The sequence below is a fragment of the Chiloscyllium plagiosum genome, unplaced genomic scaffold, assembly GCF_037043375.1.
Source record: "Chiloscyllium plagiosum isolate Xiang-an unplaced genomic scaffold, Cpla_swu_hap1 HiC_scaffold_11, whole genome shotgun sequence".
Lineage (NCBI taxonomy): Eukaryota > Metazoa > Chordata > Chondrichthyes > Orectolobiformes > Hemiscylliidae > Chiloscyllium > Chiloscyllium plagiosum.
This window is the reverse complement of record NW_028270149.1, coordinates 49554789-49572736: the sequence shown is the minus strand read 5'-3', so window position 1 is coordinate 49572736 and position 17948 is coordinate 49554789. Positions and strand designations below refer to the sequence as shown.

Genomic DNA, 17948 nt, shown 5'->3' with positions numbered 1-17948 from the left:
GCAGGTGCTGATTGTCCCTGAAGAGGGTGCAGAAATTATAAAGGGCAGGTAAATATTGCAGGTTACTGCACAGTCTTCCTGCTGGTCATGGGTAGCCTGTCCTCTTAGAAACCTGGTGTTACTTTTAGAGCGGTCATTTAGGTGATCCCTGACAGAAATGTCAACTTGTTATTTGGCGATTTGTTTCATTGCTGTTTACAGAACTTTGTATAAACATTAGCTGCCATATTTTCCAACGTTAAGAAAAAAATAAAATTCAATATTAATTTCACTAGTTATGACATTCTTTACAGTTCCTGCAGATGTAGAGTTAGTACTTAAATGGAAACTCTGACTTTATGTTTTGCTGTTTAAATGAGAGGTTAGAGGTTTCAGAAAATCTCTTTGGAGTGAGTTTGATCTTAAGCTGTAATGTATGAAGGGCAATACATAAGTACATGCCCATTTTACACATGCCCAATTTCTCCTATCAAACACCTTTGACTTCACAAACTTCCACAGGCCTTAACAACAATAACAACTTATATTGATGTAACATCTCTAAATGTGAGGAAATATATCAAAGTGCTTTACACAAGCCTTATAAGACAAAGTATGGCATCGAGCCACATAAAGGAATAGCCAAGCGATCAAAAGCTTGGTCAAAGAGTCATAGAGTTATAGAGCACAGAAATAGATCATTTAGTCCAGCTCATCCATGCCAACCATGTTTCTGAAACTAGTCCCACTTGCCTGCATTTGGCCCATACCCCTCTAAACCTTTCCTATTCATGTTCCTTTTAAATATTGTAACCATACCTGCTTATACCATTTCCTCTGGTAGTTCACTCTACATATGAACCACTCACTATATGATAAAAAAAACCTCTCAGATCCCTTTTAAATTTTACTCCTCTCACCTTAAAAATGTGTCCCCTAGTTTTGAAGTCCTCCACCCTTGGGAAAAGAGCTTTGCTATTCAACTTATCTACGTCCCTCATGATTGGGACCTCTATGAGTGGGAGCCATTGGGGAGCACAGAATTGATACAGGAACAGACCTACTGCTGTTAAAGACACAGGCAGAGATTTGGCAGGTCTGCAGTTTACAGAGGAAGAATGTCAGAAACTGGCCACAAGTGCATTGGAATAGTCAAGTTGAGAGAAAACTAAGACATGAGCGAGAAATTCAATACAACGAACAGGGACAGGGTAAATTTGAACGGTGTCACAGAGGTGCAAATAGGCAGTATTAGGGATGATGGGAATGCACTGTAGGATGCTGGTCTTGGAATCAATGTGGCACCAAACTTATGGACAAATTGTCTCAGATTATTGACAGAGAAAGGGATAGATTCAGCAATTGGGAATGCATTTTGGAGTGGAGAATGAAAGCAAAAGCTTATGTCTTTCAAGATTTAATTGGAGTATGTTGCATAAGCAGTCTTACAATTTAGAGACAGTGGAGGAATTGGTGCTGAGGTCGAGCTGGGTGTTCTGAACATACATGCAAAAGTTAACAATGTGTATTCAGATTATGTCACAAAGTGGCAGTGTGTATATGAGAAGGAGAATGGGTACAAAGTTAAATCCTTGGGGGTCACCAGCACCAAAATATCTCAATGTTTTTATTCATTTGTAGGATGTTGATGTCACTGGCTGGCCAGCAGTCATTGCCTGCACCTAGTTGCCCTTAAGATAGTGGTAGTGAACTGTCTTCTTGAACTGCTGCAGTCCATCTGCTGTAGGTTGACCTACAATGCCTTTAGGGAGGGAATTCCAAGATTTTAACAAGCAACAGTGAAGGAACGGTGATATATTTCCAAGTTAAGATGGTAATTGGTTTGGAGGGGAGCTTGCAGGTAGTGGTGTTCCCATATATCTTTGCCCTTGTCCTTCGAAATGGAAGTGGTCATGGGTTTGCAAAATGCTTTTGAGGACCTTTGGTGAATTTCTGCAGTGCATCTTATAAAAAATACAAACTGCTGTTACTGAGCATTGGTGGTTGAGAAAGTACATGCTTGTGGATGTGGTGGCAATTAAGTGGACTGTTTTGTCATGGATGACATCAAGCTTCTTGAGTATTGTTGGGGCTGCACACATCCAGGCAAGTGGAAGGTATTCCATCACAGTCTTGACTTGTACCTTGTAGATAGATAGACAGGCTTTGGGGAGTCAGGTGGTGTATTACTCACAACAGTATTCCTAGGGTATAATGAAATGTTAATAAATGGGTCTCCTGGCCCAGAGATATGGACACTACCTCTGCTCCACAAGCGCCCCCTCTCTCAACTTTGTAAGATGCATCAACTCAACCTCTATCTGAGTCCCTATTACACGGCTCTGGTAGAGCTGGGATTTGAATCTAGATCTACCAACACACTATTTCCGATGTAGGGCTTATGCCCAAAATGTCGATTCTCCTGTTGTGTTTTTCCAGCACCACACTTTTCGACTCTGACTCTCCAGCATCTGCAGTCCTCACTTTCTCACAGAATTTCTAGGCTCTGACCTGCTCTTGTAGCCACTGTGTTTATGTGGTGAGTTCAGTTGAGTTTTTGGTCAATGGTAACCTCCAGTATGTTGATAGTGGGGGATTCAGCGATGGAAGTACCATTGAATGTCAAGGGCAGTGGTTAGCTTGACTGTTATTGGTGATGGTCATAGTCTGGCATTTCTATGGTGAGAATGTAACTTGCCACTTGTCAGCCCAAACTTGTCCAGACCTTCTTGCATTGGAACATGGACTACTTCATGTGACATTAAAGAAAGCCAGAGCTTGAGACCTGGATAATCAAATCCATGGCCACCAACAGTGCAGCATTTGAAATGGTGGATGTTGAGACCAAAATTGGAAAATTCCAAAAACAACAAAACATCCAAGAAATGTAAGAATAACAGTTTCATACTTAATTATCTGAAAGCACCAATCTCTTTAATCAGCCTCCTGTCTTTAAGGTCAGAATAGAACCTAAATTTTATTTTACTTTGGGCTATCCACTGATTTTGCACCTCCACAAGAGGCAGATATTTGCTTATTGTATCCTAAAGAAGGCCTGAAAAAAAGTGAGCAATCCTGGCCTGGCTGGAGGATTAAGTTCCACTGACTGCATCACATTCATAAGAAGATTAAAATTATTTAATATTGGTTTCAGTTGCTTTCTGTGGGAGGTAAGTTGACTATTCCCTAGTGGAAGTACATTCTTTAGTTTCATCTATTCACTGAACTTGTGGAATTGGTACAACTTAGATACAATTTAGATACACTTAGAAACGGGTGTCTGAAAACGTTGTTTGACTGAATTTGACAAGTGGACTAAGATATTTAATTTGTTGGCATTAAATTACTTAGAAATATAACACTTCAGGTGGCAAAAAGAAAATGTTCAGGATGGAAAATAACAACATTTAAATAATCTAATACTTTCAGAACTCACATCCCATCGGTAATTTCTAAATCACCATTACTTTGAATGCTTTTAAGCATGTTGTGGTTCTGTTCGCCGAGCTGGAAGTTTTTGTTGCAAATGTTTCGTCCCCTGGCTAGGCGACATCATCAGTGCTTGGGAGCCTCCTGCGAAGCGCTTCTGTGGTGTTTCCTCCGGTGTTTATAGTGGTCTGTCCCTGCCGCTTCCGGTTGTCAGTTTCAGCTGTCCGCTGTAGTGGTTGGTATATTGGGTCCAGGTCGTTGTGTTTGTTGATGGAGTTTGTGGATGAATGCCATGCCTCTAGGAATTCCCTGGCTATTCTCTGTCTGGCTTGCCCTATGATAGTAGTTTATTAAGCATCATAATAAAACTGATGGACTGTTGCTTATAACTATAGTTAGTGACAAGCCTGTATTGTTACATCCAAAGTCTTCATCTACAATAAATCTCTATTGAGCTGGTTGTCAGTGTCAGCTTCTTTTGAAGCTGTTTGTTAGTTTAATAAGTTAACATGAATGGATGTTAATGAATCCAGCTCCTTTATGCTGTCACTAGCTCCTTTAATTCATTATTTTACTGTTGACCACATGTCATCTGATCTCAGTCCAAAAGCTTTTCTCTCTTGAACATCTGTAAGCATCACAGTCAGCAAAATGCAAGACACAGTCTGTAGCCATCAAGTTGTTTGCTGTGCGACCTCACCTACTGAGGTGGTACCAGTCTGTTTTTGTGAGTATTCCACATTCTACCCTTTTATAAACATAAAAATCACTTAAAATTTAGCTGCTCCTGTACCAAGTCCTACTTACCCATCACCCCAGACCTTAGTGCTCTCATTCAGGAAGTTAGTCTTAAGACCAAGGGATTGCTTGTTTACAAATCCCTCCAAGGCTTTACTATTCTCTATTTTGGTAAACTACTCCAACCCCATAATCATTAAAGAGATTTATGTGTTTCTAATTCTGGTCTCCTCAATATCCACAATTTTAAATGCTGCACTATTGGTGATTATGGATTTGGTTGTCCAGTACTCAAGCTCTGGAACTCTTGCAAGTTCACAGCCTTGCTACCTCGCTTAGCACACTCCTTGAAATCTACTTCACTGAGTAAAAACGTTATTGGCCCCGGTGTCTTGTAATGTGGCTCAATGTCAATCTTGCTCTTTTTTAACTTTAAAAGATCCCATAAAAAAACAAATTGCTGCTGATATCCTGTTTCTCCTTTATCCCACATGCATTTATTTAGCACTACTTCAATTGCATCTAAGACTGTTCACCTCAACTATTCCAGAAAGCAGCAAGCAACACATTTTAAATCACTCTAAGCAAAAAAGCTCTTCCTGATATCCCTGTTGTTATTGTTATGTTTATGGCACAAAAATCAAAAACATCTTCTCTAATCTTATTTTATCAAGCCTTCTCATAATTTTAACCACCTCATTTAGGTCATCACTCAATTTTGTTTCTGACAAAAGATCCTCAGTTTGTTTAATGTTTTGAAAGTTCTTTAGTATCTTATTATCCTTTCAATAATATGGAGACCAAAGATCTATAAAATACTCCAACTAATTGATCTGGCTTCTATGTTTTTATACATTGGGGTGCTCAGGCAATTAGCAATGCAGCCAATTTGTACACAGTAAGTTCCCATAAAATCCAATGAGATAATGATCAAATAAACTAATTTATTAACAATCAATGGGCATGCACTGTCTAGCTAACACAGAGCACATACTTGTTGCAAAAGTGTTAAAAGATTTCCAGGATTTGCGAATTCATAATCTTTGTGTAGTTCTGTATCTTGAGAAGAGAAAACCACATTGCAAAAATGTGATCAGTACAGGAAAGGTTAATAAATAACATCTGCAGTAAATTTTATAATGGCTGTAACAATATGACTTACACGTTTGGAAAGAGGAAGTAAAATGTTAGGCAATGTGTGAAATCCGAAGAGGAGGTTTCAAATAGGATAAGCAATAACACTCTTATATGATGCCACCCTTTTAGATATTGACTCTCAGAGTTCAAAAGAGTGTCTTCCCCTTTTTCCAAGCAATCTGACACTTGCCACTCACAAAAGTTCAGAAGTTCATCAATGCTTCATCTGTACAGTAATTATTCAGGCCTGAGCATAAATACTAAGGTTCCAGTTTTCACGTCAGTCTGGCAAACTTCAACTGATAAAATGAAGGAACTTATCTACACTCAGATCCCACTGTCTTCCTGTTGTGTTTCAATGTTAACCTGCTCTTTGAGCAAACAAGCAGGATGGTTATTCTGAATTGTTAAGACGTTGATCAGAAAAGATTTATTAGGATGTTGCCAGAGTTGGAGGGTTTCAGCTATAGGGAGAGGCTATATAGGCTCGGGCTAAATTACCTGGAGTGTCAGAGGTGAAGGGTGACCTTATTGAGCCTTATAAACTCTTGATGGGCATGGATACGGTAAATAATCAGTGTCTTTTCCCCAGGTTAGGGGAGTCTAAAACTAGGGCACAGACGTATAAGGTGAGAGGAGAAGATTTTAAACGGGACCTAAGGGGCAAAGCAGACCGTGTTGCATGTATGGAATGAACTGCCAGAGGAAGTGATGAAGGTTGGTACAATTACAACATTTAAAAAGGCAAATGGATGGGTACATGAATAAGAAGGTTTTGGATGGATAGAGGTCAAATACTGGTAATCGGGTCTAGAATAGTTTATAATCTGTTCAGCATGGACGAGTTGGACCGAAGGGTCTGTTTCCATGCTGTACATCTCTATGACTGTAAATGTGCAGATCATGGCTGCTGGCATCTTCAGGTGAGATCTGCAATTTTGGCTGAAGACGTGAGAAGGGAAGTGGCTCCAACATTCTAGTCAAGTAACATCTGTTAGGAGATAGATATTTTCCAATTATGGTTAATGTAGGAACCAGTGGGAATGTTTTTTTGACACTTTCCCAACTTTGGAGCCTGAGGCCAATCGCAGAATCTTTATTTGTTCTCCGCCTGAAGTCAAAGACTACGGAGTCCCCTGGTCTGTGGCAGCTCCTCCTCCAACCTATCACCTCCATCATATAGCTCAGCGAGACTATATTCACCTGGCTTCACTCTCACTGTCAATCTGCAGCTAGAGCATCTCCCACAAATGGCCCATCACAGTTATCTATGGCATGTCTCAAGGATCAGTGACCTTCATATATGGAAATAAATTAAGTAAAAGGGCAATTTTGAAGGCATGAAATGAACTCTGGCTAACTCATACTGGAGTGGGGGAAGCGGGTTAAATCAGTAACTCAGGAGACACTCAATGTCAGACATTTAAGAAGATATTTCAGAATATATGGAAATGATGAATTCCATCACAAAGGAGGACTAAAAAGGGAAGGACTAAGAACAGTAGCTAACTAAGTAAGATGGTTTCAAATTAAAAGAAAAAAGTATATAATGCCAGAAAATGTGAGCAGCAAATCAGTAGATTGAGCAGAACATAAACAATAACAAAAAATTATTACCAAGGGAGAAATCAGTATATGATAGAAAGCTAGTGAGAAATATGAAAAAATAAGAGCTTCCATCAGTACTTAAAAATGGGAAGAGCAAGTAAAGCAAGTGCTAGTCTTCTAGAAAGTGAGTTGAGGAATTGATAATGGAAAATTAGGAAATGGCAGATGATCTGAGCAAATATTTTGCAACAGTTTCCATTGTAGGCAATACAATTAATATCCCATAAATAATTGTCAATCAGGAGGTGAAAGAAAGGGAGGGACTTAAAACAGTGAAAATTATCAGGGATAGAATACTCAAAAAAACACTATTCAAAATAAAAACCTGGTAAGGGGGAAGGTGGTGACATTGTGGTAATGTCACTGGATGAGTAATCCAGAAACCCGAGCTAATCCTCTGGCATGTGACACGGCTTCAAATCCCACCCTAGCAGCTGGCAAAATTTTAAGTGAATAAAGAACTAGAATTAAAAGTTAGCTTAATAGCAACCATGTAACTATGGTTGCTAGTTGGTGAACTAGATGGGTTTTTATAATATCCTTTAGGTAGGGAAAACTGTTGTCTTTACCTGATCTGGTTTACATGTGACTCCACACCCATATCAATGTGGTTGACTCCTAACTGCTCCTTGGGCAATTAGAAATGGGCAATGGTATAGCCAGTGAAGCCCACACTCCATGAAAAAGATTTTAAATGTCCCAGATTTTAATGTACTTTATAAAAACAGAAAGAAGTGCAAATGTTGTATATCAGAGACAAAAATAGAAATTGTAGGAAAAGCTCAGCAGATTTGGCAGCATCTGTGGAGAGAAATCAGAGTTAACATTTTGGGTCAAGTGACCCTTCCTCAGAACTTTATCCTATCATCTTAAAATATGGGTCTTGTGAGCTACTCATGCATTTGTTTCAAGTTTGATTTTCTGAAAAGGTCCTTTCAGATTGGAAGATAGCAAATGTGATTCCTCATTTCAAGTTAGGAAGGAGACAGAAAAGTAGGAGAATACAGCAGGCCAGCTAGCTTAAAATTGGTCATAGGAAAAATGCTGAAATCTATTATTAAGGTCACTCGGAAAAATCTCAGTGGAATCAGGAAGAGTCAATATGGTTTTATGAAAGGGAAATCATGTGTGACTGATCAATTGGAGTACTTAGATTTTCAGAAGGCATTTGAAGAGGTCCCACTGTAGTTATTATATCAAATGAAAGACCATGGCAAGAAGGTCACATAACTAGCAGAACACAAAGATTAGGTATAAAATGGGTCCTTTTCAGTTTGGCAAGATATAATGAGTGTTGTGCAATGAGGACAACACTGTCCAAGCCTGTCCAAGCTAATAAATTACCCCTACTCCCATATGATCCAACCTTGTGAATTAACCTTTTATGCAGCACCTTATCAAGTTCTTTGCAGAAGTCCAGATATATTACATCTACAAGATCTCCATTATCCACTTTGCTTGTTACATCTTCAAAGAGCTCTAGCAAATTAGTCAAACATGATTAGTTTTTCATAAAACCATTCTGCCTTTGAAGATGCATTCACTGAATTTGACCAGCTATGTGAGGTGAATTTTAGCCATTTCTGCATTATACCCAGGTTTTGGGAGTTTGATTCATGGCCTTGACAGAAAGGTTCTCTTTTTCCTCTGCCTTCTCAGAATTTGGCTGGACAATCTGCTGGCCTCCTCCAGGTCCACAACCTCTCTGCTCTTATATAGACTTCCTCAACCAGAGCCTCCAGTGCATTCCAGCTTTTCTTTTGCTGAACTTGTGTCTTCCCAGGCCTGACTCTTTTGTCGATTGCCTTCCAGTAGTTACTCGAGTCAAAATTCATTTCTGCTTTAAGAGATGCAGGCTGATTTTAACTAATTCTCACGATTTTGGGGCAGCTGCTAAGGAGTGCAACCACATGTTTCTGGCTCCACACTCCAATCAGGGTAACCAGCACTTGGCATGAAGTTGGCACACTGCCTTAATCAGAAACAATGAACATGGGTTAATCGTTCATCGCAGTTCCACCAAAGTTGTAGTGATTTAACAAAAATTCACAGCCTAACTTTCACAATCCTAAATCTCTGCTATCTAAAGTAGTAATTTTCATAGAATCCATACAGTACAGAAAGAGGCCATTCAGCCCAACAAGTGTGCAACAGCCCTCCATTTTATTACCCTATCCCCGTAAACTCGCATTTAGCATGGCCAATCCACCTAACCTGCACATCTTTTGATGAATAAGATGATCTATTTACAGTTACATGTCCAATGGAATATTTAAGAAGAGTGATGTGCATTATCAGACAAAAAGCCAAAATGTTGGGAATGCTCAGCAGGTGGTGCAGAATCCAGAGAGAGAAATCATGTTTACGCCTCAATGACCATACATAACATCCAGGAAAAAATTAGAAAAGCTTCAGCAATTGAAAGTGGACAGATGGGGAAACGAAGAAAGGGTAACATTCTTCATGTTGAAGACAGGAAAGACGAGATGACCAAAAAGTTGGTGCAAGAAATATAGAGTGGAAGTAGAGCAAGGGACAAAGAGGAGATATGATAAATGATTCCCACTTGAAAAGTAAGAAAGGTAAACAAGAATAACATCAAAACCTGTAAAAAAGGAAACAAAAATGGGGTAGACATTATGGTTTGGAACTGTTAAAATCTATACTGAAAAATATCACACAGAGGAAAAAGGACGGAATTGTAAAGACAGGTGACAAATGGCTCAGGATAACACTTGGGAAATCAGAGATTTTCTGCATCATTGTCATTCAATCGACACATGGTCTCCCTAGTACAGCTGACTCCATCTTGAGCAGTGAATATAATATGCTGAATTATATTTCTAACTCCATCCAGTCCCGATGAATGGTCACACACATGAAGCATTAACTTTGTTTCTCTCTCCAGTGAAGCTTCTAGATCTATTGACTATGTTATTTCAGATTTCCAGTATCCATAGTATTTTTCTTTGATTTGGAAAAAAAGGCAGATTCATCTACCATCCAAGGTGTAACACACTATATGTGAGTAGTTCTCAATTTTTTTTAGGTTGAAGGATAGTTTAAAATTTATTTAGTAATCCTAGACTCGCCAGCTAAACTATATCATTACAACCTACTTGTAATGGTTAGCTGCCATTGTTAAAAAGTTAATGGTAACATCACATTTTAATGATGCTTCTCAGAAAACAGGTTGTCACTCTGTGAGATTCGGGTTTCCTGCTTCTTACAGTACAGTCTGTCTATCGTTGGCAGGAGTAAGTAAAAAGCAGGATCACAGAGTGCCAGGGCCTGAAAGAACAAGAATCCAGGAAGCAGTAGAGGCATAAGGACAACAACACCTGGAGAGAGCAGATGCCCAGAGTGGGAGTACAGTGAGCGTAGGAGTACAGGGAGCAGGGAGTGGGAAGAATGCAGGAGCATAGAATGAAAGCCCAAGAATACAAGAAGGGATTAGAAAGAGAGAGTGGGAGCACAGAGAGAGAAAGATAGTGAAGGAATGGAGTAGAAGATGTTGCAAGGGTGAAGCAAGCAGAAAGTGATTTGAGGTCCGGGAGGAAATGAGTGGGAGTTAAGTATGGCACTGGTCACCACTCACTCAGTTGCTCTCAATCATCATCCCTTATATGGCCTGCCACATCATTCACTTGTCACAGACCCCAGAAAGTCTCTTCCAATTGTCATGGACCCAGTTTGAAAACTATTATGAAAAATAAAAACCACTTCTGTTAGCAATGCATCACATATTTTCTGGCGTAGCAGGGCAGGAGTTCACAAAGCTACAGCTGGGATTAGGATCCTCGAGAAAGAAGCAGCAGCAAAAACTGAAAAGCAGCTGGTGCTCAGTGCAATGCTAAGCTGAGTATGGTTACAGTGACTTGTACTTCAGCCAGAAGCGCCACATAGATGACCGATCTTGACCACTTCCGGAGGTCCCCAGGTCACAAATGCCAGTCTTCTGCCAATTTGATTCACTCCATGTAATATCTAAAAATGATTTACGGTACTGAATAATGTGTAGGTGTTGACAACATTTTGGCAATTGTAATGAAGACTTGTTTACCAGCATTAGCTGAGTTCCTAACCAAGCTGTTCCAGTCATCTACCTGGTAATATGGAAAGCAGCTCAGGTATGCTCTGTCCACAAAAATCCGGACAAATCCAATATGTTCAATCACTGTCTCATTGGTCTACTCTTGATGATCAGCAAGGTGATGGAAGGGCTGGTTGGTAGTGCTGTCTAGTGGCACCTGCTCAGTATTAATTTGCATACTGGCACTACGGGTTCTGTTTGGGCCACTCAGCTCCTGCCTGAATGACAGCCTTAGTCCAAACTTAGACCAAAAAGCTGAACTTCGGAATTAAAAATGTGTGAGGGTCTGCCCTTGATGTCAAGACAATATTTTACCAAGTATGGCATCAAAAAGTGCTAGCAAAACTGTAATCTTATCAGTCAAAAATAACATAAGCGAAATAAATTTAAGGGGTGGAAGGGTAACTTGATTATGTGGACAAGTATCTTGGGATATGTGGGAAGTTATAGATGCCACTGGTGACTCAACTAATTATATACAAGAAATTCCACCAGTTACAGAAACTTGAGCTCCATTATTTGGAGCTTGAACAGCTGCTGGAGTCACTGTGGTTCACAGAAACCACATTAGAGAGGTGGTCATACAATAGACTAGGATTTTGAGGCAGAATAAGGACTACCAGATAATCCAGGAGAAGTAGGCCATGAGTGCAGGAATCCCTCTGGAGGTCCTGCTCATGAATCAGTTTTCCATCGATACGCTGAGGCAGTTGGTTCTTTGGAGGAGCATATTCAATTCGAGGAACCCTGGGTGGGTTAATTATGCAGGAAGGGAGGAACAAGGGAGAAGCAGTTGCGATAGGGGATTTGTCAGTCAGGGAACACATAGATGTTTCTGCAGCTTTAGTTGTGACTCTAGGGTGATATGTTGCCTCTCAATTAAGGATGTCTCACATCGACCGCAAGATATGCTCCTGGGAAAATGTGAACAACTAGAACCTATTACTCATTTTGCTACCAATGTCTTAGGTAGGAAAGGGGATCCAATTCTGAAAGCAGATGATTTTTAGGGAGTTAGAAAAAGGTAAGGTATGACTTTTAAAATAATGAGAGGTTGAAGCTTGGTTAAATAAAAAAGAGGTAGGGAAGACAGAGTAAACACAGCAGATATTAAGAAGGGTAAAGAAGGGAGAGACCCTGGACTGCTTGTTCATAGCTCCTTGAAGGTGGAAGGACAGGTGTATAAGGTGATAAAGAAAGCATATGTAATGCTTTCCTCTATTCACCAATGTATACAGTACAAATGCGAGGTGTCAATGATGAAGCTGTATGAAATGCTGATTAGGGCAAGCTAGACTTTGTGTACAATTTTGGTCACAGATTAAGGAAGGACAAAATTACCTGTAGAGAGTACAGATGAGATTTACTAGGATATTGCCAGGGCTTGAAAACTGCAGACAGGATGAAAGATTAGATAGGCTACGGCCACCTTCCATAGAAAAGTGAAGGCTAAAGGATGATTAAATGAAGACTCAAAATTATGAGGGGCCCAGGTAGAGTAGGCAGTGAAGACCTGTTTCCTCCAGTGGGGAGATCAATTACCAACAGCATAGATTGCAGGTCACTGGAAGAGGTTTTAAGGGGGACATGAGAGAAAAAGATAGTGTGGTGATGGCAGGAATTCACTGCCTGGTTTGGTGATGAAGGTAGAAACATTCAAATTGTTTAAAAAGGAACCCAGATCTGCACCTGAATTATTATATCCTGCAAGGCTATAGATAGAGGCTTGGAAAATAGAAGTAGAGGGGTGACTAGATTATTTTTTAGCCTGACGAAGATGCAATGGGTTAAATAGCCTCTTTCTGTACTGTAACCTTTCTATGATTCTGTGAAATCGGGGGAAATCTGTCCTCTGGTAGGAAGATAGTTGTAGTTATTGGAGGTCATCCATCTTAGTTACAGGCAATCAGTGCAGGAGTTTCTCAGGGTAGTGTCCCAGGCGCAATCATCTTCAGTTGCTTCATCTATGAGCATCCTGAATAGAGTCATAGAGTCATAGAGATGTACAGCATGGAAACAGACCCTTCGGCCCAACCCGTCTATGCCAACCAGATATCCCAACCCAATCTAGTCGCAAGTGCCAGCACCTGGCCCACATCCCTCCAAACCCTTTCTATTCATATACCCATCCAAATACCTCTTAAATGTTGCAATTGTACCTACCTCCACCACATCCTCTGGCAGCTCATTCCATACACGTACCACCCTCTGCATGAAAAAGTTGCCCCTTAGGTCTCTTTTATATCTTTCCCCTCTCACCCTAAACCTATGCCCTCAAGTTCTGGACTCCCCAACCCCAGGGAAAAGACTTTGCCTATTTATCCTATCCATGCCCCTCATAATTTTGTAAACCTCTATAAGGTCACCTCTCAGCATCCGGCGCTCCAGGGAAAACAGCACCAGCCTGTTCAGCCTCTCCCTGTAGTTCAGATCCTCCAACCCTGGCAACATCCTTGTAAATCTTTTCTGAACCCTTTCAAGTTTCACAACATCTTTCTGATAGGAAGGAGACCAGAATTGCATGCAATATTCCAACAGTGGCCTAACCAATGTCCTGTACAGCCGCAACATGACCTCCCAATTGTTGTACTCAATACTCTGACCAATAAAGAAAAGCATACCAAACGCCTTCTTCACTATCCTATCTACCTGTGACTCCACTTTCAAGGAGCTATGAACCTGCACTCCAAGGTCTCTTTGTTCAGCAACACTCCCTAGGACCTTACCATTAAGTGTATAAGTCCTGCTAAGATTTGCTTTCCCAAAATGCAGCACCTTGCATTTATCTGAATTAAACTCCATCTGCCACTTCTCAGCCCATTGGCCCATCTGATCCAGATCCTATTGTAATCTGAGGTAACCCTCTTCGCTGTCCACTACACCTCCAATTTTGGTGTCATCTGCAAACTTACTAACTGTAACTCTTATGCTCGCATCCAAATCATTTATGTAAATGATAAAAAGTAGAGGGCCCAGCACTGATCCTTGTGGCACTCCACTGGTCACAGGCCTCCAGTCTGAAAAACAACTCTCCACCACCACCCTCTGTCTTCTACCTTTGAGCCAGTTCTGTATCCAAATGGCTAGTTCTCCCTGTATTCCATGAGATCTAACCTTGCTAATCAGTATCCCACAGGGAACCTTGTCGAACGCCTTACTGAAGTCCATATAGATCACATCTACTGCTCTGCCCTCATCAATCTTCTTTGTTACTTCTTCAAAAAACTCAATCAAATTTTTGAGACACGATTTCCCACACATAAAGCCATGTTGACTATCCCGAATCAGTCCTTGCCTTTCCAAATACATGTACACTCTGTCCCTCAGGATTCCCTCCAACAACTTGCCCACCACCGAGGTCAGGCTCACCGGTCTATAATTCCCTGGCTTGTCTTTACCGCCCTTCTTAAACAGTGGCACCATGTTTGCCAACCTCCAGTCTTCCAACACCTCACCTGTGACTATCGATGATACAAATATCTCAGCAAGAGGCCCAGCAATCACTTCTCTAGCTTCCCACAGAGTTCTCAGGTACACCTGATCAGGTCCTGGGGATTTATCCACTTTTAACCGTTTCAAGACATCCAGCACTTCCTCCTCTGTAATATGGACATTTTGTAAGATGTCACCATCTATTTCCCTACAGTCTATATCTTCCTTATCCTTTTCCACAGTAAATACTGATGCAAAATATTCATTTAGTATCTCCCCCATTTTCTGCTGATCTTTGAGGGGCCCTATTCTCTCCCTAGTTACACTTTTGTCCTTAATATATTTGTAAAAACCCTTTGGATTCTCCTTAATTCTATTTGCCAAAGCTATCTAATGTCCCCATTTTGCCCTCCTGATTTCCCTCTTAAGTATATTCCTACTTTCTTTATACTCTTCTAAGGATTCACTTGATCAATCCTGTCTATACCTGACATATGCTTCCTTCTTTTTCCTAACCAAACCCTCAATTTCTTTTGTCATCCAGCATTCCCTATACCTACCAGCCTTCCCTTTCACCCTGACAGGAATATACTTTCTCTGGATTCTTGTTATCTTATTTCTGAAGGCTTCCCATTTTCCAGCCATCCCTTTCCCTGTGAAGATCTGCCTCCAATCAGCTTTTGAAAGTTCTTGCCTAATACCGTCAAAATTGGCCTTTCTCCAATTTAGAACTTCAACTTTTCGATCTGGTCTATCCTTTTCCATCACTATTTTAAATCTAATAGAATTATGGTCGCTGGCCCCAAAGTGCTCCCCCACTGACATCTCAGTCACCTGCCCTGCCTTATTTCCCAAGAGTAGGTCAAGTTTTGCACCTTCTCTAGTAGGTACATCCATATACTGAATCAGAAAATTGTCTTGTACACACTTAAGAAATTCCTCTCCATCTACACCTTTAACACTATGGTCTCCAAACCCTGTCCATTATTAACAAAACATAAGCTAGGCATGTGATGGAATACTCTCCACTTCCTAACTCAAGCGGACTCGAGATGACTGATACCATCTAGAACAAATAACCCAATTATTTGCCACATTAGTCACAATCATTAGTAATCAGTCCCTCCATCGGAGGAGTGACAGCTTTGTACATATACCATCCACAAAACACACCACAGCTACTTAGTCAGCACTTGTCAAAGCCACAATTTCTTGAACCAAGAAGGACAAATCGCGCAGTAGATTCATGAGACTACCACCACCTCCTGAAGTTTGACCTAGCAACAAGTTCTCTTTCAAACCATACAGCATTATGACTTGGGATTATATCAACATTACTTCTCTGTTGTTGGGTCAAAATTCTGGAACTCCCTTCCTAATGTTCCTATGAGTTCCTATATACCATATGGCCTGCAGGGATTCAAGATGGTGGCTCACCACCACATAAACAAGTGCAGTTAGGGATAGACAAAAGAAATGCTGGTCTAGCCAATGATGCTCATATTGCATGAATGAATTAAAATAATAAAATAAAACTTAAACTTACTGTTTAGGATCAGAGTTGTACAATGGTAATTTTGACAAGGTACCAGAAGTTACTAACAAATACAAGCATAAATATAGAGGAAGAGAGAATTAATCCAAAAAAAACAAATGACTTGGCTGCTGCCGTTGACAACATGGCTTCATTCTACCCCCTCTCTCCTGAGAAATGACACAGCCAATCTATATTTAACTGTTTAGCCTGACATTTCCATCACAAGTCACGCCATTAGATTCAGTCTGTTTTTACCTTGAAGCAGAGCTTGAAGGTTGAGCTGCGCTTCTTGATGCAATTCCTCCACACAGGGTGGTCTGGTAGAGGAGCTGAACACATTTACATTTTGTTGCCATAACGATTTGAAGTGGGCAGTCCTCTTACTCTCCTGTTCCAAGTTTGATCCAGCTGAAGACAATAAATAAATGTGTACATCAATATTAGTCCAAAAAGATGACAAGAAGCAGGCTGTAATGGAACATTTAAGGAATGTGGCTGGAGTTCAAATGTAGCTTTTATTTGCTCTAAGTTAAACAGATAAATTCACTATAAACTTCAGTTACTCTACCGACTTCGATGCATGAGTTTTGTGCTGTATCACCCTCTATCGCTGATATAAACAATAATGTGAGCATCCATTGGTATGTCATATTAATCAGCAGGAAATGTAAAATACCAGCATCCTGTGTCAAGTCTTTACAATCAATTGCAACTAAAGTACTGAGTCTCCTCCAGCAGCAACAGGCAATCAATGAATCAATGTCATGGAGCAATAAAGTATCTTTGAACATGTACAGATATTGTAGAACTCCCCAGTTAGTGTTTAATTTGCAAAATAAAGTGGAGACAGACATGAGCTGAATATACCAAGCTACCAAACAATATAAATGACCATTAGATTAAATATAATGCAGGCACAACCTCCAAAGATTTTGTGAATGAAAACCATCCTGGAGAGCATCAAAAATGATCAGTCACATATAGAGTGCTGTACATGGTCATAACCGAACTTATGACAAGTTATAATCAACATTTCATGAGTTGCACCCAGATAAAGAAATTTAAAGATAGAATTTTCCTTCCCTGATGTGGCACGAGTAGTGGCAAGAAAGATGGGAAAATATTATGAAAATAAAAAATAACCCCAGTACAGTAGCTCAGTGGTTAGCAATGCTGCCTCACAGTGCCAGGGACCTGGGTTCAATTCCTGCCTCAGGTGACTGTCTGTGCGGTGTTTGTGCATTCTTTCAGTGTATGTGTGGGTGTGCTCCAGTTTCCTCCAACAATCCAAAGATATGCAGATCATCAGGTGAATTGGCCATACTAAATTGCCCACTGTCAGGTAAATATAGGATAGGGGAATGGGTCTGGGTGGGCTACTCTTCAGAGGGTCGGTGTGGAATTGTTGGGCCAAATAGCCTGTTTCCATACTGTAGGGAATCTAATCAACAACTATTTTTGCACTCAAGTTTTTTCTGATAACTTCAGAATCTTCTGGCCCCTTCCCTAGTTCGACTGTTGTCATGCTGCTCTAGAAAACCTTCCTGGATGCTCCTTACAAATTCTGCCCCATCCATACCTCTGACACTAAGTGTATCCCAGTCAATGTTGGGAAAATTGAAATCTCCCATCTCCACCACCCTGTTGCCTCTACATCTTTCCATAATCTGTTTACTTATTTGTTCTTCTACCTCACGCTCACTGTTGGGAGGCCTGTAATATAGCCCCAACAATGTAACTGCACCCTTCTTATTTCTCAGCTTTACCAATAATGCCTCACTGCACAAGCCCTATATAGTGTCCTCCTTTAGCAAGGGTAGTATGGATATTCCAGGTAACTACAGGCCAGTGAGCCTGATGTCAGTGGTGTGAGAGTTGCTGGAGAAGGTACTGAGGGATAGGATCTATTTATATTTGGAAGAGAATGGGCTTATCAGTGATAGGCAACATGGTTTTGTGTGGGGGAGATTGTGCCTTACCAACTTAATAGAGTTC

At 40.5% G+C, this 17948-nt stretch overlaps 1 protein-coding gene across 7 annotated transcripts in view; it reads right to left on the bottom strand.

The window, feature by feature from the left end:
• The window catches only part of nhsl2 (NHS-like 2), a 357452-nt gene that overhangs the window by 27520 nt on the left and 311984 nt on the right, over positions 1 to 17948 (bottom strand). For 6 of the 7 annotated variants that reach the window (XM_043704715.2, XM_043704713.2, XM_043704718.2 and 3 more), the window contains exon 2: positions 16209 to 16361. In XM_043704715.2, coding sequence (XP_043560650.2) covers positions 16209 to 16361 — 153 coding nt within the window. Of the gene's footprint in view, positions 1 to 15962; positions 16055 to 16208; positions 16362 to 17948 lie in introns of those variants that run through there. The other variant, XM_087992041.1, reaches the window with a different exon arrangement.